We start from the raw sequence: 17,582 nt of genomic DNA on the forward strand, positions 1-17,582 counted from the left end.
CAGCCTCTGCCTCCCAGCCCCAAGTGATTGTCCTGCCTCAGCCTCCTGAGTAGCTGAGATTACAGGCTCAGCCTCCTGAGTAGCTGAGATTACAGGCATGCGCCATCACGCCCTGCTAATTTTGCATTTTTGGTAGAGACAGGGTTTCACCATGTTGCCCAGGCTGGTCTTGAACTCCTGACCTCAGGTAATCCACTGGCCTTGGCCTCCCAATGTGCTGGGATTACAGGCATGAGGCACCGCACCTGGCCTAATTTTTGTATTTTTTAGTAGAGATGGGGTTTCACCATATTGTCCAGGCTTGTCTCAAGTGATCCATCCTGCTAGGCCTCCCAAAGTGCTGAGATTACAGGCATGAGCCACCATACCCAGCCGTTTTTTTTGTTTTTTTTGAGATGAAATCTCACTCTGTCACCCAGGCTGAAGTGCAGTGGTGGGATCTCGGCTCACTGCAATCTCCGCCTTCCGGGTTCAAGCCATTCTCCTGCCTCAGCCTCCTGAGTAGCTGGGATTACAGGCGTGTGCCACCATGCTTGGCTAATTTTTGTATTTTTAGTAGAGACAGGGTTTCACCATGTTGGTCAGGCTGGTTTTGAACTCCTGACCTCATGATCCGCCTGCCTTGGCCTCTTAAAGTGCTGGGATTACAGGCATGAGCTACCTTGCCGCGCCCAGCCTTTTTTTTTTTTTTTTTTTTTAAGAGACAGAGTCTCGCTCTATCACCCAGGCTGGAGTGAAGTGGTGCCACCTTGGCTCACTGCAACCTCTGCCTCCTGGGTTCAAGTGACTCTTCTGCCTCAGCCTGTCGTGTAGCTGGAATTGCAGGTGTGGGCCACCACACCTGGCTAATTTTTGTATTTTTGATAGAGACAGGGTTTCGCCATGTTGGCCAGGCTGGTCTCGAACTCCTGACCTCAGGTGATCCACCTGCCTTGGCCTCCCAAAGTGTTGGGATTATAGGCATGAGCCACCGAGCCCAGCCTCTTTCTGGTTTTAAAGCTGAGATGACAACTGAAAGGTTCTGTAGCATTTGTCCATTTCCTTTAGTGCATATGGAGTTTCTTTGTTTCTTTTTTTTTTTTTTTGTGAGACGGAGTCTTGCTCTGTCGCCCAGGCTGGAGTGCAGTGGCACAGTCTTGGCTCACTGCAAGCTCCACCTCCCGGTTCATGCCATTCTCCTGCCTCAGCCTCCCAAGTAGCTGGGACTACAGGTGCCCACCACCACGCCCGGCTAATTTTTTTATATTTTTAGGAGAGATGGGGTTTCACTGTGTTAGCCAGGATGGTCTCGATCTCCTGACCTCATGATCCGCCCGTCTCGGCCTCCCAAAGTTCTGGGATTACAGGCATGAGCCACCACACCCGGCCTAATTTTTTCTATTTTTTAGTAGAGAAGGGGTTTCACCGTGTTAGCCAGGATGGTCTCAATCTCCTGACCTCGTGGTCCACCTGCCTCGGCCTCCCAAAGTGCTGGGATTACAGGCGTGAGCCACCGCACCTGGCCGAGTTTCTTTGTTTCTGAGGGAGCTTTCTCCCGTTGTTGTGCTGTAAGTCACCGAATGGCCAGAGTGACCTATTTGCCTTTTGTCGGGCATGAAGGATGCTAGGGAGTTACTGCTCACGGTATCCCAACTCTCTTGTTGCTTTCTTTTTCAGCCCTCTGCTTTTGCAGGTCAAGTCACTTAAGGAAGATTTACAGAAGGGTAAGAATTATATCATTCTTCTTAGAATTTTTTATTTACTGCCTCAGAAACTGTAAGAAACCTCTCTTCATAATTTCAAGGGATGAGGGCAAGTAATTCTCTTCTTTTTTAAACAAATTTTAATTTAACTTTCAATTCAGGCAGTACATGGGAATGTTTGTTACATGGGTATATTGTGTACTGGTGGGGATTGGGCTTCTATTGTATCCATTACACAGTGAACCTTGTATCTGACAGAACAGATATAGATACAGAATGTTGTATCTGTGTCTTAACATTTTTTTTTTTTTTTTTCTGAGACAGTGTCTTGTTCTGTCACCCAGGTTGGAGTGCAGTGGCGCGATCTCGGCTCACTGCAAGCTCTGCCTCCTGGGTTCACGGCATTCTCCTCCCTCAGCTTCCCAAGTAGCTGGGACTACAGGCGCCTGCCACCACGCCCAGCTAATTTTTTGTATTTTTAGTAGAGATGAGGTTTCACCGTGTTAGCCAGGATGGTCTCAATCTCCTGACTTCATGATCCTCCTGCCTTGGCCCCCCAAAGTGCTGGGATTACAGGCGTGAGCCACCACACCCAGCCTGAACATTGTATTTTTCAACCTTCATTCTCTTCCCTGTCCTTGTTTTTGGAGTCCCAAGTGTCTATTATTTCCATCCCACTTATAGGTAAGAACATGCAGTATTTGGTTTTCTGTTTGTGAGTTAGTTCACTTAGGATAATGGTGGCCTCCAACTCCATCCATGTTGCTGCAGTGGACATGATTCCATTTTTTTATGACTGTAGTTCTCTTCTTATCAAATTATGTTGCCACTAAAAAAAAAAATTGTGAAGTTGACGCTTATAGTCCCAGCTACTCTGGAGGCTGAGGTGGAAGGATCATTGGATCCCAAGAGTTTGAGGTTTCAATGAGCTATAACGGTGCCACCGCAGTCTAGCCTGGTCAACAGAGCAAGACCCTATCTCAAAAAAAAAAAAAAAAAAAAAATAGGCCAGGCACGGTGGCTTATGCCTGTAATCCTGGGAGTTTGGGAGGCTGAGGCAGGCGGATTGCCTGAGCTCAGGAGTTTGCGACCAGCCTGGGCAAAACGGTGAAACCCTGTCTCTACTAAAATACAAAATATTAGCCGGGTGTGGTGGCATGCACCTATAATCCTAGCTACCCTGGAGGCCGAGGTAGGAGAATTACTTGAACCCGGGAGGCGGAGGTTGCAGTGAGCCGAGGTCACGCCACTGCACTCCAGCCTGGGCGACAGAGCGAGACTCCGTCTCAAAAAAAAAAAAAAAAAAAAACACAACCTGCCTGTTGCCCAGGTTGGTCTTGAACTCCTGGCCTCAAGTGGAGTTCCTCACACCTTGACCTCCCAAAGTGCTAGGATTGCAGGTGTGATCCACCACATCTGTCCCATTTTTTCACAAACTATTTGTTAAATGCCTACTCTGGGTGAGTAGGGATTGGGGAGGAAGAAATATATATTGATGATTGCCCACCACATGTGCAAGGCACTGTCCTGGGAGCTTTGTGTAATCTAGCATTATCTTCCCAGCAACTCTTGAGTGAGTGAGGAAGTTTATCATCTGCCGGACTATACAGTCTAGGCGTAGCCAGAAGCAGTGATTCCTGCTTACTTATTCTGGATTCAAATCCTTTCTTTTTTCCTCTAATGGCTATGCCATGCTGTTCAAGGAACCAAAATGTTAATTGAAAGTAAATAAGATACTCTTAAATAGTTCTTAAGAGAAAAAAACAAAATTCTGGGTTGCTCTAAAGGGCTTTGATGGCTGGGTGCAGTGGCTGACGCCTGTAATCCCAACACTTTGGGAGGCTGAAGTAGGTGGATCACCCGAGGTCAGGAGTTTGAGACCAGACTGACCAACATGGGAAAACCCCGTCTCTACTAAAAATATAAAATTAGCCAGGCATTGTGGCGCATGCCTGTAATCCCAGCTACTCGGGAAGCTGAGGCAGGAGAATTGCTTGAATCTGGGAGGCAGAAGTTGTGGTGAGCTGAGATCACGCCATTGCACTCCAGCCTGGGCAACAAGAACAAAACTCTGTCTCTAAATAAATAAATAAATAAATAAAATAAAGGGCTTTGATGTCACCCACTCTTTCTTTTCGTTTTTTTTAAAGAGATGGAGTCTAACTCTGTTGCCCAGGCTGGAGTCTGGAGTGCAGTCTCACGATCTTGGCTCACTGCAACCTGTGCCTCCTGGGTTCAAGTGATTCTCCTGCCTCAGCCTCCCAGGTAGTTAGGACTACAGGCGTGCACCACCATGCCTGGCTAATTTTTATATTTATATTTTTATTTTTTTGAGATGGAGTCTCACTCTGTCACCCAGGCTGGAACGCAATGACATGGTCTTAGCTCACTGCAACCTCCGCCTCCTGGATTCAAGGGATTCTCCTGCCTCAGCCTCCTCAGTAGCTGGGATTACAGGTGCACGCCACACACCCGGCTAATTTTTGTATTTTTAGTGGAGACAGGGTTTCACTATGTTGGCCAGGCTAGTCTCGAACTGCTGACCTCGTGATCCGCCCTCCTCGGCCTCCCAAAGTGCTGGGATTACAGACATGAGCCACCATGCCTGGCCTAATTTTTATATATTTAGTAGAGATGGGGTTTCACCATGTTGGCCAGGCTGGTCTCAAATTCCTCACCCCAGGTGATCTGCCTGCCTCAACTTCCCAAAGTCCTGGGATTACAGGCGTGAGCCACTGCACCATTGCCCCTGCCTTTTTTTTTTTCTTTTTCCCTTTCAGACAGGGCCTCTCTCTGTTGTCCAGACTGGAGTGCAGTGGTGCAGTCATGGCTCATTGCAGCCTCAACCTCCCTGGGTGCAAATGATTCTCCATCTCCCACCTCCGCCTCCCGGGTAGCTAAGACCCCAGACGCCCAGCCCACAGGATCATGCCTGGCTAATTTTTTTTTTTTTTTTTAAATTTTTGCTCAGGCTGGTCTTGAACTCCTGGGCCCAAGCAGTCCTCATGCCTTGGCCTCCTAAAGTGCTAGGATTACAGGCATGAGCCACCATGCCTGGCTATCCACTTATATTTAACAATTCAATATTTCAATTTGAGGAGAAAACATTCTATAAAACCTGGCTACTCTGGTTACACTGCCTATGGGTTATCCCTGCTCTGCAAGGAGCAGTAAAAAAAAAATTTAAAGTTTTCATTTTTAGTTATGTTATGTGGTGTTATGTTATGTTTTTTATGTTATGTTATGTTATGTTATGTTATTTTGAGATGGAGTATCCCTCTGTCGCCCAGGCTGGAGTGCAGTGGTGTGATTTTGGCTCACTGCAACTTCCACCTCCTGGGTTCAAGCAATTCTCCTGCCTCTGCCTCCTGAGTAGCTGGGACTACAGGTGCGCGCCACCACACCTGGCTAAATTTTTTTTGTATTTTTAGTAGAGGCGGGGTTTCACCATGTTGGTCAAGCTGGTCTTGAACTCCTGACCTCATGATCTACTGAGCCACCACATGCAGCCAATTTAAAGATTTTAGAAGAATTCTATAAAACCTTAATCCTAAGAATGACCTTCATACCTTCCCCTTATCTCCTGCCCCCTGTTAGGTTTCTTACCAGACTTAAGGGCTAATTGAAAAATTTGTTTCTTCTTTACTACTGATAACTTCATTCCAAAGAGAAGATCTCCTTTCTCTTCTGGAGTTTTACAGGTCTTTGAACTTTCTTATCTTCTTTCTTATTTAATTTATTTATTTATTGAGACAGAGTCTCATTCTGTCACCCGGGTTGGAGTGCAGTGGTACGATCTCAGCTCGCTACAACCTCTGTCTCTGGGGTTCAAGCGATTTGTATGCCTCAGCCTCCCAAGTAGCTTGGATTACAGGCGCCCACCATCATGCCTGGCTAATTTTTGTGTTTTTAGTAGAGACAGGGTTTCACCATGTTGGCCAGGCTGGTCTCGAACTCCTGACCTCAGGTGATCTTCCTGCCTAGACCTCCCAAAGTGCTGGGATTACAGGTGTTAGCCACCATACCCAGCCTCTTCCTTCTTAAATTCTTTATTTTCCCTCCCTTCTCCCTTTTTCTCTCCATTTTTGTTGATTGCTTAGGCTCTGGTCTTATTTCACCTAAAAAGCAGAGAATTGTTTAAATTCTAAGCTCCTGAAATGAGACTGTGTGTTGCCCGTGTCAGATGATCAGTTGTGTTGCTTACTGAGTTGAGTGTTTATAGATTAGAATATATGGATCTGCTTTTTCAAAATATGTTATCTGAGCCAGATATTGTTTCTGTTTTAGAAACTATCAGTGTGGACCAGACTGTGACTCAAGTGTTCCGGCTGAGACCTTATCAGGATGTCTATGTTAATGTCGTAGACCCTAAGGTATGTCTTTGTTTTGTACTTGAATATCTTTTTGGAATAAGCACCCTTCCTCAAGGTTAGATTACTAAGGAAACAATGGGTTACTTAAGTGTAGTGTTAGACTATTAAATGTGTGGCCTGCTAGGTGTGGTAATTTCAGTACATCAGGAGGCTGAGACAGGAGGATTGCTTGAGGCCAGGAGTTCAAGACCAGCCTGAGCAGCATAGTTAGACCTTGTCTTTATTAAAACTTTTCTTTTTTTTTTGAAATGGAGTGTCACTGATGCCCAGGCTGGAGTGCAGTGGCGCGATCTCGGCTCACTGTAACTGGTGCCTCCCAGGTTCAAGCCATTCTCCTGCCTCAGCCTCCTGAGTAGCTAGGATTACAGGCCCGCACCACCGCACCCAGCTAATTTTTGTATTTTTGTAGAGGCGGGGTTTCACCATATTGGCCAGGCTGTTCTTGAACTCCTGACCTCAGGTGATCCACCTGCCTCGGCCTCCCAGCACTCTGGGATTACAGGTGGGAGCTACCGCGTCCTGCCTACTAAAACTTTTCTAAAAGATTAGCTGGGTGTATTGTATATGCCTGTAGTCCCAACTACGTGAAAGGCTGCAACAGGATTGCTTGTGCACTATTGCACTTCAGCCTGGGCAACAGAACAAGACCTTGTCTTGTAAAACTAAACATGTAGGCCATGGGTGGTGGCCCATGCCTGTAATCCCAGCACTTTGGGAGGCCAAGGCAGGCAGATGACTTGAGGTCAGGAGTTTGAGACCAGCCTGGGAAACATGGTGAAACCCTGTCTCTACTAAAAATACAAAACTTAGCTGGGTGTGGTGGCGCACCCCTGTAGTCCCATCTACTTGGGAGGCTGAGGCATGAGAGTCACTTGAGCCCAGGAGGCGGAGGCTGCAGTGAGTGAGCTATCGTGCCACTGCACTCCAGCCTGGGCAACAGCAATATCCTGTCTCAAAAAATAATAATAACTAAATAAATATGTAGCCTACGTGTCATTTAGAATGTAGGCAGTATGTAGGTTGCATTTAAAACCCACCACCACTTTTCTTGAAGCTTGTCCTAACCATTTTCTGTATGTGAAACTATATGTAAAACTTTCTATTAAAATACTAACATTTTAAAATGTATTCTCATTTTTCTTCAAGAAGTGATGTTATAATAGATAAAAATTATTGTCCAGAAAGTACTATTGACATTAATAGGGAAATAAAGTGCATAGGTCAGTGTCATGTTTGTGTGCCAGAATCCAGACTAAAGTACAGAATGAGTCCCCTACTACCCATCACACTCAATGTGCTACAGCGGCTATAGGATCAGTTGTAGATTTACCAACTATACTGAAAAGTGTGCTTTGGCAGGATATAATTCTGTTTATCAGAGTTCTGCTACTGAATGGTCTTCCAGTAGTTTTCTTTTTTGCAATAAGTTTTTTTCCATGGTAAGTGGGCATTACCTTCTGACTATAAAGTGTGGCAAAGTAATGTCAGAGATATCATTTGATTATTCCTTTTAGGATGTGACCCTTGACCTAGTGGAATTAACTTTTAAGGATCAGTATATTGGCCGTGGGGATATGTGGCGACTAAAGAAAAGTTTGGTAAGATGTGATTTTTTTTGAAAGTCTGTTACTTTTTCCATTATGTGAATAATCCCTGTTTATTATGGGAGAAGAATATAAAATCGTTTCTGATTTCAGCATCTACAGACAATTATTGTCAACATCTTGTGTGTTCTTCCATTCTCTTTTCACTGTTTTTTTGATCTTTTGTTTACTGTTACAGATTTTTACTCAGCATTTTTGGTTTAGATAGGAAGTTATACTGTATTTTACATTGGAATAGAACCGTACTTTTCAGGTTTTCACTTTATCCCATTTGCTCCTCACATCTCCTCATGGACAGGTACTTATTATCCCTAATTTATAGAGGTAGAAACTGAGATTGAGAAGTTAGGTAATTGCCCAAGGCTAGATAGTAAGTTGACTCTTAGCCAAAACCCAGATCCTGTGGCTTCCAGATCACACTGCTTTTTGCTGTACCCTCTTCCCGTTTTCCACATGTATTCATTGTTTTTTTTTTTTTTCTGAGATGGAGTTTCGCTCTTTCTCCCAGGCTGGAGTGAAATGGTGGGATCTTGGCTTACTGTAACCTCTGTCATCTGGGTTCAAGCGATTCTCCTGCCTCAGCCTCCCAAGTAGCTGGAATTACAGGCACCCACCACCATGCCCGGCTAATTTTTTTTTTTTTGAGATGGAGTTTCTTGTTGCCCAGGCTGGAGTGCAATGGCATGATCTCGGCTCACCACAACCTCTGCCTTCCTGGTTCAAGCGATTCTCCTGCCTCAGCCTCCAGAGTAGCTGGGATTACGGGCATGCACCACCGCACCTGGCTAATTTTGTGTTTTTAGTAGAGATGGGGTTTCTCCATGTTGGTCAGGCTGGTCTCGAACTCCAGACCTCAGGCAATCTGCCCGCCTCGACCTCCCAAAGTGCTGGGATTACAGGCGTGAGCCACCGCGCCCAGCTTTTTTTTTGTATTTTTAGTAGAGGTGGGGGTTTCACCATGTTGGCCAGGCTGGTCTTGAACTCCTGACCTCAGGTGATCCGCCCACCTTGGCCTCCCAAAGTGCTAGGATTATAGGTGTGAGGCACCGTGCCCGGCCCATTTTTTAATTATTCATTTGTTTATTTTTTTTGAGACAGAGTCTCGCTCTGTCACCCAGGCTGGAGTGCAGTGGTGCGATTTCTGCTCACTGCAAGCTCCGCCTCCCGGGTTCACCCATTCTTCTGCCTCAGCCTCCCGAGTAGCTGGGATTACAGGCGCCCGCCACCACACCCGGCTAATTTTTTGTATTTTTAGTAGAGACAGGGTTTCACCATGTTAGCCAGGATGGTCTCGATCTCCTGATCTCGTGATCTTCCCATCTCGGCCTCCCAAAGTGCTGGGATTACAGGTGTGAGCCAGTGCACCTGGCCCCATTTTTTTAATAAGAATATTTTTATTGTATTTTAATTGTTTCTTTTTAAAATTTTTTTTTTTTATTTCCGTGTTACTGGGGAACAGGTGGTGTTTGGTTATATGAGTAAGTTCTTCAATGGTGATTTGTGAGATTTTGATGCACCCATTACCCAAACAGTACACCACACCCACATTTATTAATTTTTTAATGAACATTTCAACCTGAAAAGATTAGTTCATCAGAATTATGAACTGGTTCTGAAAATTCTCATTTGAGGTTTTTTTTTTCCATTTTGACACTAATCAAAAGAAATGAAGTTTTTGTATACTATGTAACCACAAATTATAGGTAGAATTTCCATACAGGGTATATTTTCAGGAAAAATCTGCTTAATTTTTATTTGTTGAGGGTTCCATTTTCTAAAGTGAGAGATAAAATGAGAAACAACACAATATTTAAATGAGTATGTAAATGCAGATATTTATGTAAACATATGTGAAGATGAGGATATTTGTAAAGCTGGTCATTTATCATCCACCTGGCCTTTGCTATTATCTATACTTGCCAAACTCTTTAAGCACCTACTGTCATACCTACCCTAACAGGTTTTCCTGTGGGGTAAATCTGTTACTCACAAGCTAGTTCAACTTTGGGTTGGTAGAAGAGATTAGAAAGCTAGGAGTTCTTGTTTGTGATTTTTCATGGCCTTAATATGTTAATCAGTGTCTCTCTCTTTCTCACCCTCTCTCCCTCCCTCCCTCTCTCTACCCCTCTCTCCCCCTCCTCTTAGGTCAGCACATGTGCCTATATCACCCAGAAGGTGGAGTTTGCTGGCATCAGGTAGATATTACATCACTCTTGCCTTATCTGTGCAGTAACTGGGCTACATAAAGCAGTGGAGGCTTATGGATATCCATATAATAAAATGTGTGAAAGTATAAAATGTTAGATTGTTGGCTGGCCACAGTGGCTCATGCCTGTAATCCTAGCACTTTGGGAGGCCGAGGTGGGTGGATCACGAGGTCAGGAGATCAGGACCATACTGGCTAACACGGTGAAACCCCATCTCTACTAAAAATACAAAAAATTAGCTGGGCGTGGTGGTGGGCGCCTGTAGTCGCAGCTACTCGGGAGGCTGAGGCAGGAGAATGGCGTGAACCCGGGAGTCGGAGCTTGCAGTGAGCCGAGATCACGCCACTGCACTCCAGCCCGGACGACAGAGCAAAACTCTGTCTCAAAAAAAAAAAAAAAAAAAAGTTAGATTGTTGTAGCTCAAACAAACCACAAAATGCACTATGGTAGTTTGAGGCTTATTAATGGAAAAAGTTGATGAAGCCCCCTGGCATTCTGTAAAAAAGGAAGTAGAAAAAAAAAAGGGGATAGAGACTCATAATTTTACAACTGGAAAAACCCTAGATGCACGTATTGAATCATACTTTCTCATTTTACAAATTAGGAAACAGGTTTAGAAACATAAAATGACTGGCACATTGGCTCCTGATTTGTTACCTTTTTAACTATATTGCTGTACTCTTGATTTATTAAAACTATTTCTATATTTTAGTTTGTGAAGAAAAAAGAGACTTTGTGAAATCCCCTTTAAATTCAAAAAGTGGCTGGGTGTGGTGGCTCACACTTGTAATCCCAACACTTTGGGATGCTGAGGTGGGTAGATTGTTGCTTGAGCCCAGCAGTTGAAGACCAGCCTGGGCAACATAGTGAGACCCCATTTCTACAAAAAAATACAAAAATTAGCTGGGTGTGGTGACACACGCCTGTAGTCCAGCTACCCGGGAGGCTGAGAGGTGGGAGGATTGCTTGAGCCTGGGAGGTAGAGGCTGCAGTGAGGTGGGATCACAACACTACACTCCAGCCTGGATGACAGAGCAAGACCCTGCCTCAAAAAAAAAATTCAGGAAGTATTTCAGGTGCGGTGGCTCACACCTGTAATCTCAGCACTTTGAGAGGCCAAGGTGGGCTGAGTGTGCTTGAGCCCCAGGAGTTCAAGACCAGCTTGGGCCACATGACAAATAGTCTCTAAAAAAAAAAGAAAAAAAAAAAAAACAGCAAGGCATGGTGGTGTGTGACTGTAGTCCCAGCTACTCAGGAGGCTGAGGTGGGAGGATCGCCTGAGCCCTGGGAGGTTGGGGCTGCAGTGAGACATTATCATGCCACTGCACTGCAGCCTGGGTGACAGAGTGAGACTGTCTCAAAAAAAAAAAAAAAGTACAACATGCACATAATTAAGCATTCAAATAATTCAGAAAGGTATCTCATGAAATATACATTCCTCTCCCCAGAAACAACTTGTTTCTTTCCTGAAATTTACTGTGTACACACAATCATATTTATGTCTTTTTTTTTTGTTTTTTTTTTTTTTCTGAGACAGAGTCTTGCTCTGTCGCCCAGGCTGGAGTGCAGTGGCGGGACCTTGGCTGACTGCAGCCTCTACCTCCTGATTTCAAGCAATTATCCTGCCTCAGCCTCGTGAGTTGCTGGAATTACAGTTACCCACCACCACACCTAGCTAATATATTTTTTTTTTTTTTTGTATTTTTAGCAGAGACGGAGTTTCACCATGTTGGTCAGGCTGGTCTCGAACTCCTGACCTTGTGATCTGCCCACCTTGGACTCCCAAAGTGCTGGGATTACAGGTGTGAGCTACCTCACCTGGCATATTTATGTCTTGTTAACTGACTTGTGGTGATCCTAAGCTTGTTCAGTGGGGTCACAGGGTGCAGTGTAGTCCCTCGTTATAAAGATCCCCATCTACTTTTCTTTTTTTTTTTGAGACAAAGTCTCACTCTGTCGCCCAGGCTGGAGTGCAGTGGTGTGATCTTGTCTCAATGCAACCTCCGCCTCCCAGGTTCAAGCAATTATTCTGCCTGGGCCTCCTGAACTACAGGCGCATGCCACCATGCCCGGCTAATTTTTGTATTTTCAGTGGAGATGGGGTTTCACCATGTTGGCCAGGCTGGTCTCAAACTCCTGATCTCAGGTGATCCCTCCTCCTCAGCCTCCCAAAGCGCTGGGATTATAGGCGTTGAGCCACCACACCCGGCCCCCATCAACTTTTCACCTAATGGTTTCATCCATTGAGGATTGTTGTAAGATGGTGATTTTCTTTCCTTTTTTTGGTGATTTTTTAGTTCAGTCATCCCTTCTACATTTATTAGCCAGAATCCTTCTGTAAATAATTTTTCATCATCAACTAGGTCTATTTGACCAGAATGAAATACTGATCCTAAAAAGAAAGAAAGAAAGGATAAAGGCTTCATTTTTTCTCCCAAAAAGGGTATTTTGAAACTTGTTGGGGGGAGCCAGGTAAAATGGCTATGGCGTGAGGATCACTTGAGGCCAGGAGTTCAAGACCAGCCTGGACAACATAGTAAGACCTCATCTCTACAGAAATAGTAATTTTTAAAAAATTGCTGGACGTGGTGGCTCACACCTGTAATCCCAGCACTTTGGGAGGCTGAGGCAGGCAGATCACGAGATCAGGAGATCGAGACTATCCTGGGTAGCATGGTGAAACCCCATCTCTACTAAAAATACAAAAATCAGCTGGGTGTGGTGGCCTGTGCCTGTAGTCCCAGCTACTCGGGAGGCTGAGGCAGGAGAATCGCTTGAACCAGGGAGTCAGAGGTTGCAGTGAGCCGAGATCACACCACTGCACTCTAGCCTGGTCACAGAGCAAGACTCCGTCACACACACACACGCACGCACGCACACACACACACACACACAATTATGGCTAGGTGCAGTGGCTCATGCCTCTAATCCCAGCACTTTGGAAGGCTGAGGTGGGTAGTTTGCTTGAGCCTGGGAGTTCAAGACCAACCTGGCAATATGCTGAAACCCCATCCCTACAAAAAAATACAAAAATTAGCTGGTCATGGTGGCGCTTGTAGTCCCAGTTACTTGGGAGGCTGAGGTGGAAGGATCACCTAAATCCGGGGAGGTTCGAGGCTGTAGTGAGCCTTGATCATTCTGCTGCCCTCTAGCCTGGGTGACAGAGTCAGACTCTGGCTAAAATAACAATAAAAAAAAGAACGGGGGTTGGTGTCAGGGCTCCTCTAGTTTGAGGTACTTGGGAAACAGGTGGGAGGAGCACTGAAGCACAGGTCGAGGCTGCAGTGAGCTATTATTGCATTATTGTACTGCAGCCTGGGCAACAGAGTGAGATCCCATCTTTGAAAACAAACAAAAATTTGTTAGCTGGTCAGTGTTCTTTAAAACATCCAAGCAACTAAAGCACAACCCAAGAAGTGACTAAATCTCAAGCAGCACAAAAAATGTAGCCTAGGTTTATGCCTCCAGTATCAGCAGATCTCTACTGGGTGGGTATACAGGGTCAGGAAGCCTGGATCTGTATCTGCAGAGCCAGTGTTTAGCCATCACTGTGATTAGCGGTTCGAGTGATGTTGGGTAACTTCGGTAAACCCTTAGTCTTCACATCTGCAAAATGGAGTAGTTGGTTTAGAATATTCTTCTGTCAAGGACCAGTTAATAAATATTTTAGACTTTGTGAGTAGCAATAGATCTCAGGTCTATTGCATATTCTGTGTGTTTCGACCATTTAAAAATGTAACAGCCATTCTTAGCTATGGGCCATATGAAAACAGGAGATAGGCGAGAATTGGCTTGAAGGCTGTATGTAGTTTGCCAGCCTCGGTTTGGAAACCTATTCAGATCTCTCTCATTTTTTTTTCTATTGCTTCCTCTTTTATTTTTAAATTATATATATATTATATATATTATTTCTGAGACAGAGTCTTTCTCTGTTGTCTAGGCTGGAGTGTAGTAGCATGATATCTCCCCACTGCAACCTCTGCCTCCTGGTTTCAAGTGATTCTCCTATCTCAGCCTCCTGAATAGCTGGGACTACAGGAATGCACCACTATGCCTGGCTAATTTTTGTTTTTTTAGTAGACACGGGGTCTCGCCATGTTGGCCAGGCTGGTGTCAAACTCCTGGCCTCAAGTGATCTGCACACGTTGGCCTCCAAAAGTGATGAGATTACAGATGTAAGTCACCACGCCCGGCTGATCTCTTTCTTTTTTAAGTTCTTTGTTTGTCTATGTAAATACCCTCATACACACAGTTCTAGATGGAGAAAAGAAAACCCTGACAGATTGTCACTTTTTAACTTTATTTTTATATATTTATTTCTGAGATGGGCTTCCTCTATCGCCCAGGCTGGAATGCGGTTGTGCCATCATGCCTCACTACAGCCTTAACCTCCTAGGCCCAAGCAATACTCCCACCTCAGCCTCCTGAGTAGCTAGGACTACAAGTGCGTTCCAGCATGCCTGGCTCTTTTTTTGTTTTTGTTTTTGTTTCATTTTGGTAGAGACAGGGTCTCACTATGTTCCTCAGGCTGGTTTCCAACTCCTGGGCTCAAACGATCCTCTTGGCTCAGCCCCCTAGAGTGCTGGGATTACAGGTATGAGCCACCGCAGCTGGCCTCTTTTAGACTTTTAAAGATCTGTCCTGATATTTGGCTCAGGCTTGGTTAAATGTAAACTACAGTCTTCTATCTTTTCTCCAGAAGACTTACAGTATTTCTACACTGGATCAAAGGTTACTTTCTTTTGCTGACTTGGTGAATGCCTGAGAAAAAAGATGCTTTGGGCCTCCTATGAGAAAAATAAAGTATGGTCATTTGTATAGTTAAAGTCATTATAAATGGTCAAATAATTTCCCTGCAATTTAACTTTCAATCTGGTAATAGTTACATAGTTAAGAACACATGAGCTGGGTGTGGTGGCTCACGCCTGTAATCCCAGCACTTTGGGAGGCCAAGGTGGGTGGATTACCTGAGGTCAGGAGTTCGTGACCAGCCTGGCGAACATGGTGAAACCCTGTCTCTACTAAAAATACAAAATTAGCTGGCATGATAGCAGGCTCCTGTAATCCCAGCTACTCGGGAGGCTGAGGCAGGAGAATTGCTTGAACCTGGGAGGCAGAGGTTGTGGTGAGCCGAGATCGTGCCATTGCACTCCACCCTGGGCAACAAGAACGAAACCCCGTCTCAAAAAAACAAAACAAAACAACAACAACAACAACAAAAATATATATATAGTAGCAAAATCTTGTCTCCTATTGACTAACATTTTGCTTTTAAAACATAATGACCTTAAACCCTAGCCTGTTGGATCACATTGTAACTTTTTTTTTTTTTTTTGAGACGAGTCTCACTCTGTCACCTAGGCTGGAGTGCAGTGGCGTGATCTTGGCTCTGCAACCTCTGCCTCCCAGGCTCAAGCAATTCTCCTGCCTCAGCCTCTCAAGTAGCTGGGATCACAGGCACCTGCCACCATGCCTGGGTAATTTTGTGTTTTTAGTGGAGATGGGGTTTCACCATGTTTTTCAGGCTGGTCTCGAACTCCTGACCTCAGGTAATCTGCCTGCCTCGGCCTCCCAAAGTGATGGGATTACAGGCATGAGCCACCACCTCCAGCCACACCAAGCTTGTTTTAGAGGTCCTGTGAATGTGGGGTTCTGACGATTATAAGCAGAGCTGGCTGGGTGCGGTGGCTCGTGCCTGTAATCCCAGCACTTTGGGAGGCTTAAGTGGGCAGATTGCTTGAGTCTGGGAATTCAAGACCAGCCTGGACAACATGGTGAAACCCCGTCTTTACCAAAAATACAAAAAAATTAGCTGGGTGTGGCTGCTTGTGCCTGTAGTTTCACCTACTTGGGAGTCTGAGGTGGGAGAATCGCTCAAGCCCAAGAATTTGAGGCCACCCTGGGCAACATAGCAAGATAGTAGATACGGGGTTTCACCACGTTGGCCAGGATGATCTCGATCTCTTGACCTCGTGATCCACCCACCTCGGCCTCCCAAGGTGCTAGGATTACAGGCATGAGCCACCGTGCCTGACCTCCTTATTATAATATTAAAGAAATACAAGTCTCTTCTGAGGTCAGGCTTGTGACACTTGTTCATTCACAGATGTAACTGGGCAAAGGAGTATGAAAAAGCATCCCACTTGGTATAAGCCATGGGCCTGGTCCAGCCTTCTTCATTTTGGCATGGGGTAGACCCAGAGGGATTGATTGATTGTCCAGCATTTCCTAGGTAGCCTGAACTATGACTCATGGTACACAGCATTTTCCTGGCTTTTATCTGATTTTGTCTTCCTTCCTTTTTTTTTTTTTTGAGACAGAGTTTTACTCTTGTTGCCCAGGCTGGAGTGCAATGGTGCGATCTGAGCTCATTGCAACCTCTGCCTCCCAGGTTCAAGCAATTCTCCTGCCTCAGCCTCCCGAGTAGCTGGGATTACAGGCGCCCGCCACCATGCCTGGCTAATTTTTGTGTTTTTAGTAGAGACAGGGTTTCACCATGTTGGCCAGGCTGGTATCAAACTCCTGACTTCATGATCCACCCACCTTGGCCTCCCAAAGTGTTGGGATTACAGGTGTGAGCCACTGCACCTGGCCTTTGTCTTCCTTTTTTATGAGGACTGATTGCTTAGGTGAGGCAGGTTGGGAGAAGGAGTGAAATTGGTAGAAGATAAGGGCTTGAGGTGGTTGATTGAGGGATGATTGATTACACGATGCTCAGCTAATAGCTACCACTTTCTCTCCAGGATAGTATTTTGTGTTAATACCTGCTGTAGTTCTAGTTCTTGCTAGTAAACTAATTGAGCATGCCCTATCCTGACACTGTCCTGAACAGTTTCCCCACATTATCTGGTTTAATTTGAAAACAGCTCTGTAGAAGGCTGGGCGCAGTGGCTCACACCTGTAAACCCAGCAGTTTGGGAGGCCAGGGTGGGCGGATCACGAGGTTAGGAGTTCGAGACCAGCCTGGCCAACATGGTGAAACCTCGTCTCTACTAAAAATATAAAAAATTAGCTGGGCGTGGTGGCACGTGCCTGTAATCCCAGCTACTCGGGAGGCTGAGGCAGGAGAATCGCTTGAACCAGGGAGTCAGAGGTTGCAGTGAGCCGAGATCACGCCACTGCACTCCAGACTGGGCGACAGAGCGAGACTACATCTCAAAAAAAAAAAGCGAAAGCAGCTCTGTAAGGTGTAGGCTTCATTGTCTCTTTTGTTTTGTTTGTTTTTTTGTTTTGTTTTTTGCAACAGTCTCACTCTGTTGCCCAGACTGGAGTGCAGTGGTGCGATCACAGCTCACTACAGCCTTGACCTGTGAGGCCCAAGCGATCCTCCTACCTCAGCCTCCTAGGTAGCTGGGACTACAGCATGTGCTACCATACCTGCCTAATTTTTTGTATTTTTTATAGCGACAGGGTCTCACTATGCTACCTAGGCTGGTCTCAAGCTCCTGGGCTCAAGCAATCTGCCAACCTTGGCCTTCCAAAGTGTTGCGATTATAGGTGTGAGTCACCATGCCCAGCCCATTGTCTCATTTTTAAAGATAATGCCACTGAACCTCATGAATTTACTATGGCCATTCACGTAGTAAGTGACACTCAGCTGGGATTCTTGCCTAGACCAGTTTCTCTTCAGGCTGGTCAGGTCTGAAAGCCATGCTTTACTTTTTCTACTGCACTATTCACTTTTTTTTTTTTTTTTTTTTTTTGAGGCTGAGTTGT

At 45.3% G+C, this 17,582-nt stretch overlaps 1 protein-coding gene across 19 annotated transcripts in view; it reads left to right on the forward strand.

Annotated features, from left to right (window-relative positions):
• Positions 1 to 17,582, forward strand: part of DEPDC5 (DEP domain containing 5, GATOR1 subcomplex subunit) — a 155,484-nt gene that overhangs the window by 5,337 nt on the left and 132,565 nt on the right. For all 19 annotated transcript variants that reach the window (XM_031005537.3, XM_031005531.3, XM_019018725.4 and 16 more), the window contains exons 4-7: positions 1,657 to 1,703; positions 5,970 to 6,055; positions 7,570 to 7,653; positions 9,805 to 9,854. In XM_031005537.3, coding sequence (XP_030861397.1) covers positions 1,657 to 1,703; positions 5,970 to 6,055; positions 7,570 to 7,653; positions 9,805 to 9,854 — 267 coding nt within the window. The remainder of the gene's footprint in view (positions 1 to 1,656; positions 1,704 to 5,969; positions 6,056 to 7,569; positions 7,654 to 9,804; positions 9,855 to 17,582) is intronic.

The sequence above is a fragment of the Gorilla gorilla genome, chromosome 23 (genome assembly GCF_029281585.2).
Source record: "Gorilla gorilla gorilla isolate KB3781 chromosome 23, NHGRI_mGorGor1-v2.1_pri, whole genome shotgun sequence".
NCBI classification, from domain to species: domain Eukaryota; kingdom Metazoa; phylum Chordata; class Mammalia; order Primates; family Hominidae; genus Gorilla; species Gorilla gorilla.